This window comes from Hypanus sabinus, chromosome 22, assembly GCF_030144855.1.
Source record: "Hypanus sabinus isolate sHypSab1 chromosome 22, sHypSab1.hap1, whole genome shotgun sequence".
Classification (NCBI taxonomy): domain Eukaryota; kingdom Metazoa; phylum Chordata; class Chondrichthyes; order Myliobatiformes; family Dasyatidae; genus Hypanus; species Hypanus sabinus.
In genome coordinates this window covers 45,403,223-45,422,965 of record NC_082727.1, presented here as the reverse complement: position 1 = coordinate 45,422,965, position 19,743 = coordinate 45,403,223, and the positions used below count along the sequence as shown (strand labels likewise).

The following is a 19,743-nucleotide window of genomic DNA, read 5'->3' as shown; positions in this document are numbered from 1 at the left end:
CATGCTAGCCTTCGTCAGCCAAGGCAGTGAGCATAGGAGTTGGGACGTTATGTTGTAGTTGCACTGTATAAGTTGTTGATGTGGCCACACTTGGAATATCGTGCACAGTTTTGGTCACCCTGTTACAGAAAAGAAATGTTAAACTTTAATGAGTACAAAAAAGATTTACAATGATATTGCCAGGGTAGAGGGCCTGCGTTATAGGAGGAGATTAATCAGGCAGGCTAGTTCTTTAATACTTAGAATGTAGCAGAATGTTGGATTTGATAGGCCAAATGGCTGTGCTTATGACTCTAATTGTATTAAGTATTACTGCAGGAAAATAAACCTTTAATAATATAGAAACTGAACCATATGATGATTGAATCTGTTGGTGATACAGATCCATCTGCAAAGGAAATTAGTCTTTCACTCTTGAGAATATCACATATGTCATGACGTGAAACTGCCAAGAATTACTCATAACATTGTATTTCGAAACAGAGCAACTAAGTCATTTTTGCAATTCAGTCTTTGAGTGGATTGGAAACTATCAAATCAAGAATGAGCAAACTGCAAATGAGAAAGATGGTAAAGCAATCAATTATTGAAAGGGGCTGTTGTAAGTGCTTTCATCTGGAATTTATTTTTTAGTACTGCAAGATACAAGACTAATAAAATAGGATTTTTAATTCTGCAAATGTAGACTCAGGCTCAGTTAGAATCATCTCTCTTCAAGAAAATGAGTCTTCATTTATTTTAGCTCCTAGCTCATTTTTTTTTTAGATTATGAGGACACTGGTACTATTTCACTAGTACTGGACAGATACCCAATCAAAGTAGAAGAGTTGGGCAACAGAATTAACTGCCAGTGTTCAGTTCCAGGGCCACGTGTTCAGGAATGATTGGAAGTATCCAGAGAAAGGGCTTCCTTGTTGAAATCAGGGGAGCACTCGTACTTTCAACTCTGCAAAATATTGTTATTTTTCATCCTGAATCAGGTTGGCCTGAGAGTGAATCTTCCCTGACAAGTCTATATAAGTCTTGCAGTTTTGGCTGTATTATAAGAGTACAAGATATAGGACCAGAATTAGGCCATTTGGCCAATCAAGTCTACTTCGCCATTTCATCGTTGCTGACCCAATTTTCCTCTCAACACTAATCTCCTGCCTTCTCCCCATATCCCTTCATACCCTGACCAATCAATCTATCAACCACTGCCTTAAATATACATAAAGACTTGGTCACCATAGCTGCCTGTGGCAAAGAATTCCACAGATTCACCACTCACTGGCTGAAGAAATTCCTCCTCATCTCTGTTCTAAAAGGGTATCCCTATATCCTGAGGCTGTGTCCTCTTCTCTCACTAGACTTTCATGAAAGAGTGAGATTCTGTAGAGTCTGCTTGGAGGTCCTTGCTGCCTTTCAGATGAAGAGCTTAATTTAAGTTGTAGATTAGGTGCAAAATTAAAATAAGAATAGTATCCGTGGAAAGAAACAGGTGCTTCAGGTCTAAAAGAACCACAACATTAAATGTTCCGATTGAGCCAGTTTTCAGTGTTTGGATTTACCTTCTCACTAATGCTTCAGTTAGCTTTCTCTAGAGACTTTGTGTGTCATCCGTCGGTCTCAAGAGACCACGGATCTGCGCTTGGAGTTTCCAGGGCGCAGGCCTGGGCAGGGGTATTTGGGAGACCAGTAGTTGCCCAAGCTGCAGGCCTTCCCCTCTCCACACCACCGATGTTGTCCAAGGGAAGGGCACGAAGACCCATGCAGCTTGGCACTGGTGACGTCGCAGAGCAATGTGTTGTTAAGTGCCTTGCTCAAGGACACAAACATGCTGCCTCAGCTGAGGCTCGAACCAGTGACCTTCAGGTTACCAGTCTGATGCCTTGCCCACTAGGGCCACGCGCCAACACGTGACTAGAGATTAAATCTTGATATTCTAATTAAATTCAGAACTAAGAAAACAACAACATTTTGGCACAATTTACATTTTCACTGATCATTATGAGACTATGGGCCAATATTCTTCTTTTCACTCCTACTAATGCGTAAAGACTTATCCTTATTTTCCAAGGAAGCCAAATTCATAGCATTTCTTATTTATTATTTTCCTTCTTTATATTAATAGTTCCTTAATTAACAGCAATAATTAACATTTAATTGATGATGATTTATCTCTAATAATTTTAATCACCTTCGTATTGTGCAAGGTGATCTTCTTCATACCCTCTTCATCTAACTCTGTTTTACTCTCTCTGACTGCCTATGTAAAGATGACCAATCAATATAAACACGATATAGGCTAATGATAAAGCAAGGGAGGAGTAACATAAATTCACATTGCATGGTGCTATCACACTGCAGTGGGTAGGCCCCTCCCTAATAACATCTGGGTTGTTAAGGGCAAAATTTTATGAGCTATAACAGCAGTGAAAAGGGGTTCGCTGTGAAACAGGCACATTTGCAGGAATACACATTTGCAGGAATACACATTTGCAGATATGTGGAAGCTATTGGCAGTCATGAAAACAGGAGATTCTGCTTATGCTGGCAATTCAGAGCAACACGGACAAAATGTTTGAGGAGCTTAGCAAGGCAAGCAGCATCTATGGAGGGGAATAAATAATTGTTGTTTCAGGCTGACCCCCTTCTTCAGGTCTAGGGTCTCAGCCCACAACATCGACTTTATTTCCCTCTTGAGTTATTCTCACATTTTGTGTGTGTGGCTATTGTCAGTGGTTCCTTTCTTCTTCTGCAGGTGGCATTGCTTTTCAAACCCCTTTAGGTGATCTTCAGACATTGGTTATCTATAATGGACGCAACAAGCCCCTTCACCGGTGGCACTACCCCTCCCTGGACACCCCATACGTCCCAGAAAGGAAGTAGAGATGACTTGGGGATCCATGAGATTGAGAATTTTTGGGAGGAAGTCTTCAAAAAAAAAGGGATGAGATCAGTGACTTTCTGGAAAATGATGGCTTGATATTCACTGGTGGAGACATGGGGCAAAAATATCTTGTTTTTACTGCTAAACTGATTGAAGCAAAATCATGAGAATACAGATATTGCGTTATACTTTATGTATTTATTTTATGTTAACTATTGAAAATTATTTTGCACTTGCTATTTTAAAATCATAGCTGATTCAAGGCATCTAATTCTTCAAGATGAAATCATCTTGGTTGGCAGAAAAGGTTAAAGATTACATCATATCAACACTGTACTTGCATGCTTACAGAACAATGTGTTACCAACCTAACTGACGCAAGACCATCGGAGGAACAAAATTAAGCCAAAAAGCCCATTGAATCTGCTCCAACATTTGATCCTGACTGTACCACAGTTTATCTTTCTACTGATTCTGGGTGACTAACTGAGTGCTTCCGGATCTTCTGTTTTTATGTCACAATTTCATGCACTGGCTCAAAATCTGACAGTCCTTTGTTCACAAGCTGGGAGAATTGACAAACTTGCTTTTTACTACTGGGACGTGTTTTGAATTGCACATAGAGGAAGAACAAATTTATAATTCCAAAGTAAAATCCAAAACACATGGGTGAAGCTGGTCACATTTCTGTGTTGCACTTGCAGTCAAAGCCATTCACCATACCCATAAATTTAAAACAGTGCTCTGCTTTAAGTGCAAGGAAGAAGCCCTTGCACCCTGTGTAGGCACACACAAAACCAAGGGAATTTATCAAAGAAATGCTAGCAGTCTAATTTATTCACAGTGGATAAGTTCTAACAGCAGAAAAAGCGGGAGAGAGTCTTTATGTGGTATTAAAGGCAGTGAGAGTAATAGAGAATTTTCTACTGTAACACTTACATCACCAGAGGTAAGGATGAAAGCAGAACTACAGAATGGCAGAAATATAAACTTTCCAAATGCATGGCACTGTTGGGCGTCCATGATTCTGGAACAAGTACTGGTTGTCATTAGATCTTCTATATTTTAATTCAAAAATGAACCTGGTGTAAAGGATTAAATGTCTATTAAATGTTTATGTTTTAAAGTGATCTGCAGAATTGAGAATTTGTGGCACACCAGAAGGAATATTTGTACTCGGATATATCAGGGGTGAATTGTGGCACACTAATACTGTGAAACAAGCAGTAGTGAATTGACAACTTGTGTTACATCCTGTCCAAATAGAAAAGAAATCGGTCAGAGTAATAAAGGCTCTTAATTTGCATTATCCCCCCAAAATGCATTTCATCCCCAGTGGGCATGGTATTAAATATCAAATAATTTGCATGTATTGCTCCAGGGACTTTACAGATTCAATAAAACCTTCTGACTAGAGGAGATCAAATAGAATTTTTCAGAAGATTAGATTTCCAGATTGGTTATTTTGACTTAATAGCACACGGGAGAATGGCAATTTGTGGCTGAACTGGCTTGCTGGATAATGTCAACTGTTGCAAGGATAATTTATGTTCTTTATTATACACAGGACGAGACAGTGAACTTGAACCTTAATTTTAGTTATTGTGCTTCCAGCATAGGGAAAGGTACCTCATTTTTTTAATCTACTCTGACAGACTCTAGCTGCATATGGTCATCAATAATACAAGTGACTTTCAATGGCCGCATTTGTGTCTTTGAAAAATTAGGCCATTGCTCATTCATTTCTACTGAAAATATTAGAAAGAGAAGTATTTAGTTCTGCTTCAGCTCAGCTAAGCCAGCCTTTCAATGCTGCTTTATGTCGTCCCTCCAATTTCTAGACCTAAATTTTTGCAGGTTTACACTAAAATATCACAACTCTGCAACCTCCAACAGTTCACAATCCCAAACCTTCCATTTTCCTCTTCTGTCTCTGCTTTCCTTCCTATTGTGTCACCAGTCAACATGAAATAACTAACGCAAGAAAATCTGCAGATGCTGGAAATCCAAGCAACACACACAAAATGCTGGAGGAACTCAGCAGGTCAGCCAGCATCCATGGAAAGGAATAAACAGTGTCAATCATTAATTCGTTTCCGTAGATGCTGCCTGACCTGCTGGGTTCCTTTAGCATTTCGTGTGTATTACTCTGGATTTCCAGCATCTGTAGAATTTTTGTGTGTTTCTGAAGATACATAAGTCACCCAAACCAGATGGACTACACCCCAAGGTTCTGAAGGAGATAGCGGAAGAGAATGTGGAGGCATTAGTAGTGATCCTTCACAAATCTGGAATGATTCCAGAGGACTGAAAATCCACAAATGTCACTACAGTTTTTAGGAAAGGAAGGAGGCAAAGGTAAGGAAACTTTAGGCCATCTAGCCTGACTACAGTGGTTGGCAAGATGGTAGAAGCCGTTATTAAGATGAGACTTATTTTCTAAATAGAGAGCAAATTCAGAAACTGGAGGTGCAAAGGAACTTGAAATTCCTAGTGCACTATTTCTTAAAGGTTAACTGGCTGGTTGTGTCAGTAGTAAGGACAGCAAATGCAATGTTAGCATTCATTTCCAGAGGACTATAATATAAAAATAAGGATGTAATGCTGAAGCTTTGTAAGGCATTAGTCAGACTGCATTTGGAGTATCATTAGCAGTTTGAGCCCCAGATATAAGAAAGGAGGTGTTACATTGTAAAGGGTCCAGAGGAGTTTTACGAGAATGATCTCTGGAAGGAAGGGGTTAATGTATGAGGAGCTTTGATGGTCCTGAGCCTGTACTCACTGGATTTTAGAAAACATAAGTGATGATCTCATTAAAACTTAATGAATATTTAAAGGCCTGAATAGAGTGGATGTGGAAAGGATGTTTCCAGTAGTGGGAGAGTCTAGGACAAGAGTGTACAGGTTCAGAATAGAAAGACGTCCCTGTAGGAAAGAGATGAGGAGGAATTTCATTCAGAGAGCAAAGAATCTGTAGAATTTATTGTGACAAATGACTGTAGAAGCCCTCTCTTTGGATATATTTAAAGCAGAGGTTGATACATTCTTGGTTAGTAAGGGTGTCAAAGATTATGGGGAGAAGGAAGGAGAATAGGGTTGAAAGGAAAAATAAATCAGCCAAGATGGAATGGTGGAGCAGAATAGATGAGCCAAGTAGTCTGGTTTTGCTCCCATGTCTTATAGTAACGTTCCAATAATTAAAAGTTTGTACAAGGGCTTTACAATTTGTGTCACACCTGTTTAACCAATGTGGCATGTAATTATATGAGTGCAGTAAAGATTTACTACGATCTAGTCTGGAATGGAGGGGTTTAGTTATGCAAAGAGATTGGTTGAGCAGGGTTTAATCTCATTGAAAGTCAGGAGGGTGAGGGTTGACCTCACAGAGGTTTATAAAATTTTGAGGGTATTGACTGGATAGCTTGTCAGAATATTTCTTCCAAGGTAAGAAAGCCTACAGCTACGAGCTACATGTTTAAAGCAAGAGGGGAGGAATGTAAAGGGAAATCTGAGAGGTACGTTTGTTACACAGAAGGTGGTGAATGAGCAGCCTGAGGAGATTATGGATACAGAAGTAATTGCACCATTTAAAGTTCTTTTGGACAGGTACATGGACAGAAAAAAAAAGCATAGATGGATACAGGTCAATCACAGGAACATGGAACTAGGAAGATAAACATCACAGTGAGATGCAGACCATGAAAGCTGTGTGTCAAAAGGACTCATTTTTGTGTTATATATTCATATATTTTCTTCTAAATCCCTAGTTTCTTTTAAAGTTGGGAAAAGCCTGTGCTCTCTGTATTCTTCCTAATCTGATGACCTTTTAAATGCAGCTAAAGATATTCCAACTGGAATGTGATTTTAAAATAATACTTAGAGTCATAGAACACAGGAACATGTTCTTCAGCCCACAAGTCCATGTTGACCTTTATGCTCACCTACACCAATCAATTTTGCCTGCATTAGAATTGTATCTTGATCATCTTGTTCCCAGCAACTGTCCAGATATCCTGTCTGCTTCGGAGACCCTTGTGCCCTTACCAATTCCAGATGCAGAGGGCCAGACAACTTGATCATTCAAGCACGTGTGCAAGAATGGAGCCTGAGTGCCAAGAAGTCTTCTGGCCCCTCTATCAGCAGATCCTGATGCTTATTGGCAGCTTGCCACTCTAAGAGGCATCTACACGTTTTAGATACTTTACACAAATCAAATAGATTTAACTGTTCTAAAACATTTCAAATATTTAGAAATAAGTTATTTTGATTAAATCTTGTTAAATAGTAACAACAAATATTATGAAATAAAGCAATGCAAAGTAAAACATTCACCTACACATTTCTTTCTTCCTGATCAGCGATCCTATTCTAATGAATGTGGTTTCCATTGGTACTCCATCCAGTCCCAGAGAAAAGCTACAAGGCCAGAAGTATTGGATCTTCCGTTTCTCACTCCTCTACCACAGGACTCAATTGTGCAGGGCAGGAGGTCAGTTTGCACTGGGAGCTGAACATTAGGCTGTTCTGTAATTCCAGATCTGGCTGAACACATGGAAGTCTAGAATCTAGATCATCTTGGGCCATAGAGGACTTGGAGATGCCAGCTCCCTTTGGAGACCTTTTGTTCCGATCAGTTTGAATTGGCCTCTCACATACTGGATAGTTAGATAAGCACATGAGGGGATAATGAGTGTAAAGAGATGTTAATAGATGAAGTAGATTGTGAGGAGGTTTGTGTGAAGCTTAATTGCCAGCAATATCAAATAAGGCTAATAGACTCTACCTTTGCTTTACACTTGCCTGGTAATTTAGGAGTATTGAACATGTCTTATGGTCATGGGAGCCAGTTGCTCTCTCCCTTCAGAGCTCAGTTCCACTGGAATTCAATATCAGGAAAGAATTCAATCTCTATTTTAAAGCGTGCTGCTGTTTCCTTTATTAGATGAATTTCTAGGCCGATGTAAATTGATGAAACTTGTTTAAGAATATAGTTTCTGTAAGTCAGAATGCTTTTGACACTATTATTTGAAGACGGGTTATGATTTGAAGAGCAAATGTTTTACTGAAACATTGCAGGTCCACTAAAGCAAAGTCTTGTTGAACTGTGGGTGTATTCCTAACAATGCTCTTTTTGACTACTAGTTTTATGAAATAGCATTTATCCACAAATATTTAATGTTCAATTTCTACCTGCTACGCAGTACTCCCTAATTTACTGTCAAGAAGCAGAATATCTAATTTGACTAGAAACAATACTGCTGGTTGCACTTCAATCCCAGATGGACTGCAAACTAAGCAGCAGAAGAGATTTCACGAGGAAATCTGCAGATGCTGGAAATTTAAACAACACACACAAAATGCTGGTGGAACGCAGCAGGCCAGGCAGCATCTATAGGGAGAAACACTGTCAACATTTTGGACCGAGACCCTTCGTCAGGACTAACTGAAAGGAAAGATAGTAAGAGACTTGAAAGTAGGAGAGGGAGGGGAAAATGCAAAATGATAGGAGAAGAACGGAGGGGGTGGGGTGAAGCTGAGAGGCAGAAAGGTGATTGGCAAAAGGGATACAGAGCTAGAGAAGGGAAAGGATCATGGGACGGGAGGCCTTGGGGGAAAGAAAGGGGGAAGGGAGCACCAGAGGGAGACGGAGAACAGGCAGAGTGAAAGACAGAAAAAAAGGAGGGGGGAGAAAACTAAATATATCAGGGATGGGATAAGAAGGGGAGGGGGGGCAGAAGAGATTTTTTTTAAATTTGACCCTAAACTGTACTCATGAAGATACAGATTCTTTTCCAAGTAAAACTTTTGAAACATGAGACATTTACATGGTAATACATACTATTCTAAAGCTTTAAAATACTGTGGCTGTTGCAATGAAAATCTCTGTAATTGGTGCACTGGAGAGCTGTAATACCAGGAGAATGGAATAACAGAATTCATCTCGAGTTTTCACACACTGCCGAGGTGAGATTTGGAGGAAGTGACTCACTGCCATCGACGCTACATTTCTAGAGGCACTGTAAGCAAACCTTCCTCCTGAAGGATCTAATCCCAGCACAGTTCCAGGTACATACAGTCTGTGATGTGGCCAACCTTTCTAATCAAACCAGAAGTGCAAATTATTTGACCATGCTGATGGTAATTTTGCCAAATTGAATTGCTTCCTCCCTTGTTGGAATTTGATGTAATGCCTCATGGCTCTGAGGAACACTGGTAGAGAGCTTGTTTTGGTGTCTGGTGTATCATTCAGATCGCACCAATGTTCAATCCACAAAGCCGAGCATATATAACAGTAAATCAATGGAATGTAGTGTTTTAACAGACAAGCTAAACACCTGTCCTCTCTCCAAATTAGTTCCAGAAACACAACAGCTAGTGGAGCAATGTTATTAACAGAGGTTTCCATTCTCTCCATTTCCTTAATATTCTATTTTCTCCACTTCCATGTTCCCCTCTTTACTGTCTTTCTCTATGTACTCCAATTGCTCCTGTATATTCCAGTCCCAGCCCATAATTCTAGTAACCTGGTGGAGAGAGACAATATCACAAAGACTTTGACAGCTTGTTTATCATTGCAGGCAGTTTAGCTGTGGGCCAAATCACTGCCTGTTTTTCCAAACATTGCCTTTCAAAACAAATTTTAAAGCCCTTGAGAGTTAAATAAGCTATAAATTCTGAAAAAAGAGAAAAAAATTAGAAGGCATTGCTTACAAAAATATTTAAAATATGCACGTATTTCTCAAGAGTTTAGAAAAAAAATCCCCCCAAATGACCAGCATTTAACACCTACTTTTACACTTCACTGAAATCAATTACTGGGGCTAACCTAACACAGATTATTCTATTAGTCATCCAAGGTCAGTGCTGGGGAATTGCAAGACGCTGTGTTCTGTTGCAGGAACCCAAAACAAATCCAGAACACATCTTGGTTGCGTTAAGTAGCTCAAACATCTGTTAGGAAATTGGGGCTTCCAAATTCATGCAAACCATAAACTCAGTGGCCACTTTATTAGTGACAGAAAGTACCTAATAAAATGCCCACTGAGTGTACATTTATGGTCTTCTGTTGCTGTAGCCCACCATCTTCAAGTTTTGATATGCTGTGCATTCAGAGATACACACACTGTTGCAATGTGTGGTTATCTGAGTGATGCACCATCAATAACTCTCGGAGACGGGAGGCAAACAATAGGCTTTTATTAGCAACAAAACGGAGCACAGCATCTCAAAGACTGAGGGGAGGAGCCGTGCCTCCAATCGCCTTTATACAGGGGTCAGTGGGAGGAGCCACAGGAGCAGTCAGCAGGGGGGCGTGTCCAGACAGGTATACCTAGTTTACCACACTGAGTTACAGTCACCTTCCTGTCAGCTTGAACCAGTCTGGCCATTCTCCTCTCTCATTAACAAGGCATTCTCACCCACCCTGTTTCTCACACCCTGGTCTGCAAATTCTAGAGACTGTTGTGCGTGAAAATCCCAGGAAATCAGCGGTTTCAGAGATAATCAAACCATCCAGCCTGGGTCCAACAATCATTTCACAGTCAAAAACCCCTTCGAACACATTTCTTCCCCAGTCTGATATTTGGCCAGAATAACAGCTGAACCTCTTGACCATGTCTGCATGCTTTTATGCATTCAGTTGCTGCCACTTGATTGGTTAATTAGATGTTTTCATTACCAAGCAGCTGTACAGGTAAACCTACTAAAGTAGCCACTGAGTATAGATTAAAAACCATATGGTTTTAAAATTGTTGTCTCATTTGCAATAAAAAATGCAATTAAATGTGTAGATTTCACAAATTCTGTTCCTTCTCTTGGCCACATTGCTCTCATTTAGCAATCTTACATAAGCACTGGATCCCTTTAGCATTGGTTTCTACTATATTCAGGTGTCTGTTACATGTGTAAGGATGGGCACAATGACATTGGCAAGAGTGAAAGAACAGAGTTACAAAATTTTGAGGCCTCATTAAAACTTAACTCCAACTAATAGCATAAAACCTATCCATCTCTCTCCGCACTAACCCCAACCTCACCATCAAACCTGCAGACAAAGGTGGTGCCGTAGTAGACTGGCAGACGGACCTCTACCTCACTGAGGCCAAACGGCAGCTCTCCGACACGACCTCGTACTTACCCCTGCCACAGGACTCCACCAAAAAAATATCAATCCACTGTCTCCTGCACCATCTCCACCCTCATCAACTCCGGACACCTTCCTCCTTCAGCCAAGAAACTCAAAATTCCCACACCCCGCTCAGCTCGGTTTTACCTCCTCCCCAAGATCCACAAGCCTGACTGTTCCGGCAGACCCATAGTTTCAGCCTGCTCCTGCCCCACCAAACTTGTGTCTGCCTACCTGGACTCCATTTTATCCCCCATAGTTCAGCCTCTCCTCACCTACGTCCAGGATATATCCCATGCCCTTCACCTCTTCAATAACTTCCAATTCTCCGGCCCCGACCGCTTCATTTTTACCATGGATGTTCAATCCTTATACATCTCCATCCCCCATCAAGAAGGCCTCAAAGCCCTCTGCTACTTTTTGGATAACAGACCCCACCAGTTCCCCAGCACCACCACACTCCTCCGGTTGGTGGAGCTTGTTCTAACTCTCAATAACTTCTCCTTTGGTTCTTCCCACTTTCTCCAGATCGAGGGCGTAGCCATGGGCTATGGGCTATGAGGTAGCTATGCCTACCTCTTTGTGGGTTATGTGGAACAGTCTATGCTCCAAATCTTTACTGGCACCGCTCCCCAATTTTTCCTCCGCTCCATCGATGACTACATTGGTGCTGCTTCTTACACCCATGCTGAGCTCGACAGTTTCACCAATTTTGCTTCCAACTGTCACCCAGCCCTTAAATTCACTTGGTCCATCTCGGACACTTCTCTCCCCTTTCTTGATCTCTCAGTCTCCATCTCTGGAGACAGACTATCCACTGACATCTTCTATAAGCCCACTGACTCCCATAACTATCTTGACTATACCTCTTCCCACCCTGCCCAATGCAAAAATGTCATTCCCTATTCCCAGTTCCTCCGTCTCCGCCGCATCTGCTCCCAGGATGAGGCTTTCCATTCCAGGACATCTCAAATTTCCTCTTTCTTTCAGGATTGTGGTTTCTCTTCTGGCATCGTCAAAGATGCCCTCACCCGTATCTCCTCCACTTCCCGCACTTCAGCCCTTAACCCATCCTCCCGTCACCACAACAGGGACAGGGTTCCCCTTGTCCTCACCTATCACCCCACCAGCTCCGGATCCAACACATTATCCTCAGCAACTTCCGCCACCTTCAATAGGACTTCACAACCAAGCACATCTTTCCCTCCCTACCCCTCTCAGCTTTTCACAGGGATCGTTCCCTCCACGACTACCTGGTCCACACGTCCCTCCCCACAGAACTCCCACCTGGCACTTATCCCTACAAGTGCAAATGCTACACCTGTCCCCACACCTCCCCCCTTACCACCATTCCGGGCCCCAGACAGTCCTTCCAGGTGAGGCAACACTGCACCTGCGAGTCTGCTGGAGTCGACTATTGCATCCGGTGCAGCCTCCTCTACATCGGCGAGACCCGACGCAGATTGGGGGACTGCTTCATCCAGCACCTACGCTCCGTCCGTCACAATAGACAGGACCTCCTGGTTGCCACCCACTTCAACTCTGCCTCTCATTCCCATCTAGATATGTCCATGCATGGCCTCCTCTACTGCCATGATGAGGCCAAACTCAGGTTGGAGGAGCAACACCTCATCTACCGTCTGGGTAGGCTCCAGCCTGGTGGTATGAACATTGAATTCTCCAATTTCCGGTAATTCCCTCCCCCTCCCCCTCCCCGTTCCCCTATCCCAGGTCCCTCTCTGCCTCTCTCCCCTTTCAACTTTCTGTTTCTTTATCTCTACAGTTCTTTCATGCTTATCCCCTCCCCTCCCCCTTTATCTTTCCTCTGATTGGTTTTCCACCTGGCGCCTCTAGGCCCTACCCCCTCCCCTATCTCTATTACTGGGCTTCGGCCCTCTCTTCCCCCCAATTCCTGATGAAGGGTCTTGGCCCGAAACGTTGGCTACGCTTTTCTCATGGATGCTGCCTGGCCTGCTGAGTTCTTCCAGCATTGTGTACATATTCTCCATCTCTGGTTCCTGTGGTTGTCCCACATCATTTTAGGTGGGCTCAACTCAGTTCCTAGTCAATAACACATCTGTTGTCCGTAGTACAGTATTAATTAGTGCCAAATTGGCAATCATTCTGGTATGTATGGGACAGTGAAGGGAGCACCCTGCTGTGCTTCTCCATCCGTATTATCAGGTTCAGAAGCAGGGAAATGGAAATGATGGATCCTGCTGATTCTGGATCAATATTCTGTCTGTTGTTCATGTTGTTCAGAGATAACTATGAACAAAGTTTGTCCAACACTTATTAATTCTTGTCTTCAGGTCATTATTTTGACTCATTTCCCTCTTGAATTTCAGAGTGGCTCTCTCAGGTCATGTTTCCAATCTAATTTGGGACACTCAGTTCCATTCTCTTGTGGTTTTAGATACAATAGCTCTGAAACCTCAGCCTTTTCCTTGCAGAGCAAATGCTGCCGCCTTCTGTCACTTTCACTGCATTGCTTTTTTATTTTTGATTTTTAATCAGTGCAGCTTCCATTATGAATATTTTCCAAAAAAGAAAATTGCACAGCACAATAAAAGGCTTATGCACCAGGATTTCAGGAACTAATTTCACATCTTTTGTCAACAGCGTAATGATTCAAAAGTTCAAAGGTTCATTTATTACCAAAGTATGTATCCATACACAACTTTGAGATTTATCTTCTCCAGATAGCCATGAAACAAAGAAAGGACACAAAAGTCATTCAGAGAGAAACACCAAACTCAACCCCCACACAAAAAGAACGTCATCCCTATCATCAACCTACAAATCCCCCACCCCACCCAAAACACAAGAACATTGATCCCCAAACAATCCCTCCCCGCACAAACTAACAGAGCACAACAAGAATATCAACCACAAACTTCCTCCCCCGCACAAAAACCCCCCCAGAAAGGAATGGGTGAAAAACGCAGAATATAAAAACCATAAGTCTGAAAAAATGTCCACAGTCCATAACGCAATAGTCTAATCCACAATGCAGAACCACGGGCACGTCATTCTTCATCTTCAAAGAGAGAGAGACCATTCGAATGCAGAGGCCTCCCACCTGCCACAGTGAGACACACAGTGATAGGCCGTTTAAAGACTCCTTCTCGACAGCGATCAAACAGAAGGCAGTCGGCACTGAACTCACCTTCCACATTCACCTCTATATCTCGATCCTCTTCCGCGCATTAATTGGCGATTACTCAGGGAAATGTTGTTGAACATTGGCTCATGCCCCATCCCAAAGCTTCTTTGCCTCGAGGCTGTCCAAATACACACCTGCTTCCTGGAATCTTCTTGAAGACAGCGAAGCACTGGATCACTCAGACCATCTTCATACTGCAAATTGCAGGCTCTAACAGTTCCTGGAGCATATTTAAGATGAAAACAGATGTAAAATAACTGAACTGGACATTTTCATGGGCTATCCGAAAGATGTTGACTGAGGGAACGCTGTACACTGGCACTATCTTGATCGGTCAGATATCATGGTGGCAGAACTTCAGAAACTGTCTGATCTACTGAGTATCCCCAGCATTTATTGTGTGGATTCAGATCAGGCTAGCCCAAAGATGACAGAGGGTACTGATAAAAGGAGATTACTTTGGCCCAAGATCTATGATCAGTGGTGTTCTGCAAGGATTGTTGCTGGGGCCGCTGTTGCTTGTGATATATGTAAATGACAGATGAAAATGTAGATGAGTGGTTAATACATTTTCAAATGACTGATGGAGTTGTGTTTAATGCAGAGTTACCACGGAATATTGATCAGTTACAGATATGGGCAAAGAAATGGCAGATGGAGTTAAATCTGAGCAAATATAAGACTTTGGGAAGTCTAGTGTAAGGGGAAATTCTGTTTTTTATTTAATAACGGGGCTTTAACAGCATCAATGTACAGAGGAATCTAGGAGTTCAAGTCCATAGCTCAGTGAAAGTGATAATGCAAGTAGATAGGGTCGTAAAAAGAGCACATGGTATCCTTATCTGCATTGGTGCTAACAATAAGAGTCAGAAAGACATGCTGCAGCTACATAAAACTAATTGGACAGCACTTGGTGTAGAATTTAATTAGAATTTATATTTATTTCTTACATCCATCTCACAACATGCGGGAGCAAAAATCTTTATGTTACATCTCCATCGCTATGCACAAGCAATTGGGATGGGAAATGTGGGGTGATATTGCCCAAGCACCAAGATTGTATACATAATTGTTTTGTATACATGAATGTACAGTCAGATACACAATCAGATCGGTATGTATTGATAAATCTGATGGCCTGGTGAAAGAAGCTGTCCCGGAGCCCTGTCGGTCCTGGCTTTAATGCTGCAGTGCCGTTTTCCAGATGGAAGCATCTGAAACAGTTTCTGGTTGTGGTGGCTGGGGTCCCTGATGATCCTCTGGACCCTTTTTATGTACCTACTGCTGTAAATGTCCTGAAAAGTGGGAAGTTCACATCCACAGAAGAGCTGGGCTGTCCACACCACTCTCTGCAGTGCCTTGTGATTGAGGGTAGTACAGTTCTCATACCAGGGAGTGACACAGACAGTCAGGATGCTCTTGATGGTGCCCCTGTGGACTTCAGGACGCATGCCATACTTCTTCAGCTGTCCAGGAGTACGAGGTACTGTTGTGCTTTTCTACCAAACAGCCAGAATGTACAGTCCCGGTAAGATCCTCAGTGATGTGTATACTGAGGAACTTGAAACTACTCACCCTCAACTACATTCCCATTGATGTACATAGGGGTTAGCCTGTCTCCATTCCTCCTGTAATCTACGATCAACTCCTTTGTTTTTTCGATGTGGAGGGGGAGGTTTTTTCTTGGCACCACTGCGTCAAAGCGTTGACATCTCCTTTGTAGGATGGCTCATCCTTGTTGGAAATAAGGCACATCAATGTCGTGACAGCTGCAAGTTTCATCAGCAGATTGGAGCTGTGCGTGGCAACGCAGTCTTGGGTGTATCGGGAATAGAGGAAGAGTCTCAGTATACAGCCCTGAGGGGCATCTGTGTTGAGAGTCAGGGGCAGAGGTGAGGGAGCCCACTCTTACCACCCGCCAGTAATCTGACAGGAAGTCCAGCACCCAGCTGTACAAGATGGGGTGCAGGCCAAGGTCTCTAAGCTTCTTGTCAAGTCTGGGGGGCACTATGATGTTGAATGTTGAACTATAGCCCAAAACAGCATTCTAACATAAGCATCCCTCTTCTCCAGGTGAGTGAGGACAGTGTGTGGTGCTGAGGCTATGGCATCATCTGTTGATTGGTTGTAATGGTAGCTGAACAGTAGGGGGTCCAGTGTGGGTGGTAGCAGGCTGCAGATGTAGTCCTTGACCAGCCTCGGAAAGCATTTGCTCACGATTGAGGTGAGAGCGACAGGACACTAATTGTTCAGATGTGCTGCCTTGGTTTTCTTTGGTACAGGGACAATGATGGTTGTATAGTGTGTCATTCTTGCTACCCCCTTTCAGGAAAGACTTGAAGAGTGCAGATGCTGCCTGGGTTACAGACATGAGCTGGAAAGAAAGGTAGGACAAATTTGCTTTGTTTGCTCTGGAGTGATGGAGGCTATGGGGAGACCTGCGAGAAGTTTATAAGATTAAGAATGGCATGCTTAGGGAAGACAGTGAGAATCTTTCTCCCACGATAAAGCAATAGACGTCATGCATTCAAGAAAGGAGGGAAGTTCAAAGGAGGTGCCTGAGAAATGCGAAGAGTATTAGGTCCCTGGAATGCGGTACCTGGGGGAATGCTGGAAGCAGATACAAAAGTAGAGGCAATTAGATACATGAATATGTGTCATGCTTTGGACTGATCACCAGGGGGCGCAGGAGTCCTCCAGGCTCTGCAGTTCCTCCTCCCCGATTATTAGTTGATTGTTTCCAGCTGTGTCTTGTTTCAATTATTAGTGCATCTCTGCCTTCTTTTGTTTCTCTGTTTAAATTCCCTCTATGTTGTTTGCCTTTGCTTGTGTGTGTGTGTGTGCTTGTTCTCAAGATTCTTGGGTCTCTGTGAGGGAAGCTTCACTCCAAGGGTGGTGTGTGTGTGTAGAATGAGCTGTTTTTTTTAAAATTTCTCTTCTGTTTCTTTACTGCACACAATAATTGCTTTTGGTTCATCTTGCATATCTTCAGCACCTCCAAGAGTTTCTTCATTTTCCTTGCTAAGTTACTGTCTTCTTCAATCTTTTTATTTATATCAACATATTAAGATAACAAATATTGATACATAATTATTGGGATTACAAAATTAAAAGTTAACATCAGTGGATATATAATCAATAGTTACAAGAGAATTATGCCTCCCAAAATCATACATGATACAGATATAATGTGTACAAGACAAGAAAACTAGGTATAACAATATAAAAAAAAACCGAAAAAGAAGAAAAAAAATTATATACCCCAAACAAAACAAAAAAAACCTACTCTATTAAGCTAACCACTAACTTAAAAAAAAGAGAAAAAAAGAAACATGGGCTGTTTATATCTGAGAAAAGAAAAAGAATCATAAGTGTCATCAACTCCGATCCTCTCTATGTGTATATAATCAGAAACAGAAAGAAATGGGTTTGGAAAAAGGTCAAATTACATCATTTGAAAATATTGAATAAATGGCCTCCAAGTCTTTTCAGCTAAGTTACTGTCATGTTCATGTTTTTTTTTATTAATAGCTTGGTCTTCCTTTGCTGAATTTTGAAATTTTCCCATCCTCAGAACTATTTTTTTTATTTCTGGCAACCTGTCATTAATAATCACTAGTTTTTCTTATTAGGCATTTATTGATCACCTTTCCTGTTTTTTGTACCTTAAAGGGATCTGTTGTTTGAACAATGCATTAATTCTTTAAAATATTAACAACACAATTTAGTGTATTTCCCTATCAATGCATATCCCATATTTTGTTCTAATTTAAGATTTTGGCTTTAAGTTGAAGTAAATCATCTCCAATCTTAATCATATGGTATCATGATTACTCATCCCCAAAAGACCATTTTACAACTAGTTTATTTAATAAACCTTTGCCATTACACAGTAATAGATCTAATATAGCCTGTTCTTTTGTTGACTCCTCAATATACTGATGTGGGAAACATCTTGTATGAGCTCCATGAGTTCATTCTCCACTCAAATTGTTGTTATTCTGATTTGGCCAGTTATGTGGGGACTAAATCTCCAATGATTATCATAACTACATTTATTACATGGGCCTCCTCCATTTCAGATTTATACTCTTGCTCTGCATTAACACTGCTCACATTGACATTTCCTGCTCCTTGAGATTTTTTTTAAGTTCCATTAAAACTTTCAATCTTGATTTCTGATTCTAATCTCTTTTTGCTGTCTTTATCCCATCTTGTACAAGGGTTACAACACATGATTTCCTTCATAACTGCAGTGGATTCTGGTTAGTTGTGACATGTAGGGAACCAGTACATTTTGACCTAATTAAGTGGCTGGCCCAATTAGATGAAGCTTCGTGGAAATAGTTTAAAAGGGTATAAAGATACAAACTGAGACAGAAATTATACATTTAAATGAGATACAGAACAAATTCGAGAATTACCAATACTACTACAGCGCTATAAAGCTGCTTATTAGTTCCAAACAGTTATCGATAGAAGAATTCAACCAGAGCGAGCTGCCGTGTTCTTTTGATTGAATGTAAGTTAACAAATCACAGACCCCTAGTGCAAATAATTGACTGCCTTTGTACAATGAATCCTCCAAATCTTCATTTTCATTATAACATTCCAGATGATTGTTGATACCTTCAAATTCTTTGTGCTTCTTAAACTTGTTGAAATAGTAAAATCATTTCATTTTCACTCTTGGTCTAATTTGCCATCTCCAAGTCTGAAAGCTTGAAAACTCAGTGACTAAATCAGTGCTGAATTGTCTTTCTGCTTATTTCTCACCAACTATCAGTGACAAAAATCATTGTTTTTTTTTACATAGCCACATGCAACTGACTCTACTTAAAAACTCAAAAAAAAAGGAGAAAATCTGCCGATGCTAGAAGTCAAAGCAACACACATAAAACGCTGGAGGAACTCAGCAGGCTGGGCAGGAGTCCAATCGACATTTCAGGCCGAGACTCTCCCTCTGGACTAGAGATAAAAAAGATGCTGAGTCAGAGTTAGAAGGTGGGAGGAGAGAAAGAAGAAACACAAGGTGATAGGTGAAACTGGGGGGGCGTGGGGAATGAAGTAAAAAAACTGGGAAATTGATTAGTGAAAGAGATACAGGGCTGGAGAAGAGGGAATTAGAAAGGACAGAAGGCCATGGAAGAAAAAAAGGGGGAGGAGCACCAGAGATACAGGCAAGGAGATGAGAGAGGGGAAGGGGGATGCGGAATGGTGAAGTGGTTTGGGGGGGGTGGCCATTACTGTAAGTTTGAGAAATCAATGTTCATGCCATCAGGTTGGAGGCTACCCAGATGGAATTTAAGGTGTTGCTCCACCAACCTGAATATAGCCTCATTGCATATGTAGAGGATGGGAATGGGAAGTGGAATTAAGATGGATGTCCACTGGGAGATCCCACATTTTCTGGTAAACGGAGTGTAAGTGTTCGATGAAGAAGTCCTCCCAATCTACAGTGCTTCTTCCTATAGGTGCTGCCTGGCCTACTGTGTTCCACCAGCATTTTGTGTGTGTTGCTTCAATTTCCAGCATCTGCAGTCCTGACGAAGGGTCTCAGCCCAAAATGTCGACAGTGCT

At 41.6% G+C, this 19,743-nt stretch overlaps 1 protein-coding gene across 5 annotated transcripts in view; it reads left to right on the top strand.

Moving 5' to 3' along the window:
* Positions 1-19,743, top strand: part of jakmip3 (Janus kinase and microtubule interacting protein 3) — a 361,481-nt gene that overhangs the window by 282,909 nt on the left and 58,829 nt on the right. For 4 of the 5 annotated variants that reach the window (XM_059947651.1, XM_059947652.1, XM_059947653.1 and 1 more), the window contains one exon: positions 16,493-16,549. The exons of the other annotated variant lie outside the window; for it this stretch is intronic. In XM_059947651.1, the coding sequence (XP_059803634.1) occupies positions 16,493-16,549 (57 nt within the window). The remainder of the gene's footprint in view (positions 1-16,492; positions 16,550-19,743) is intronic. 5 annotated transcript variants of the gene reach the window in all.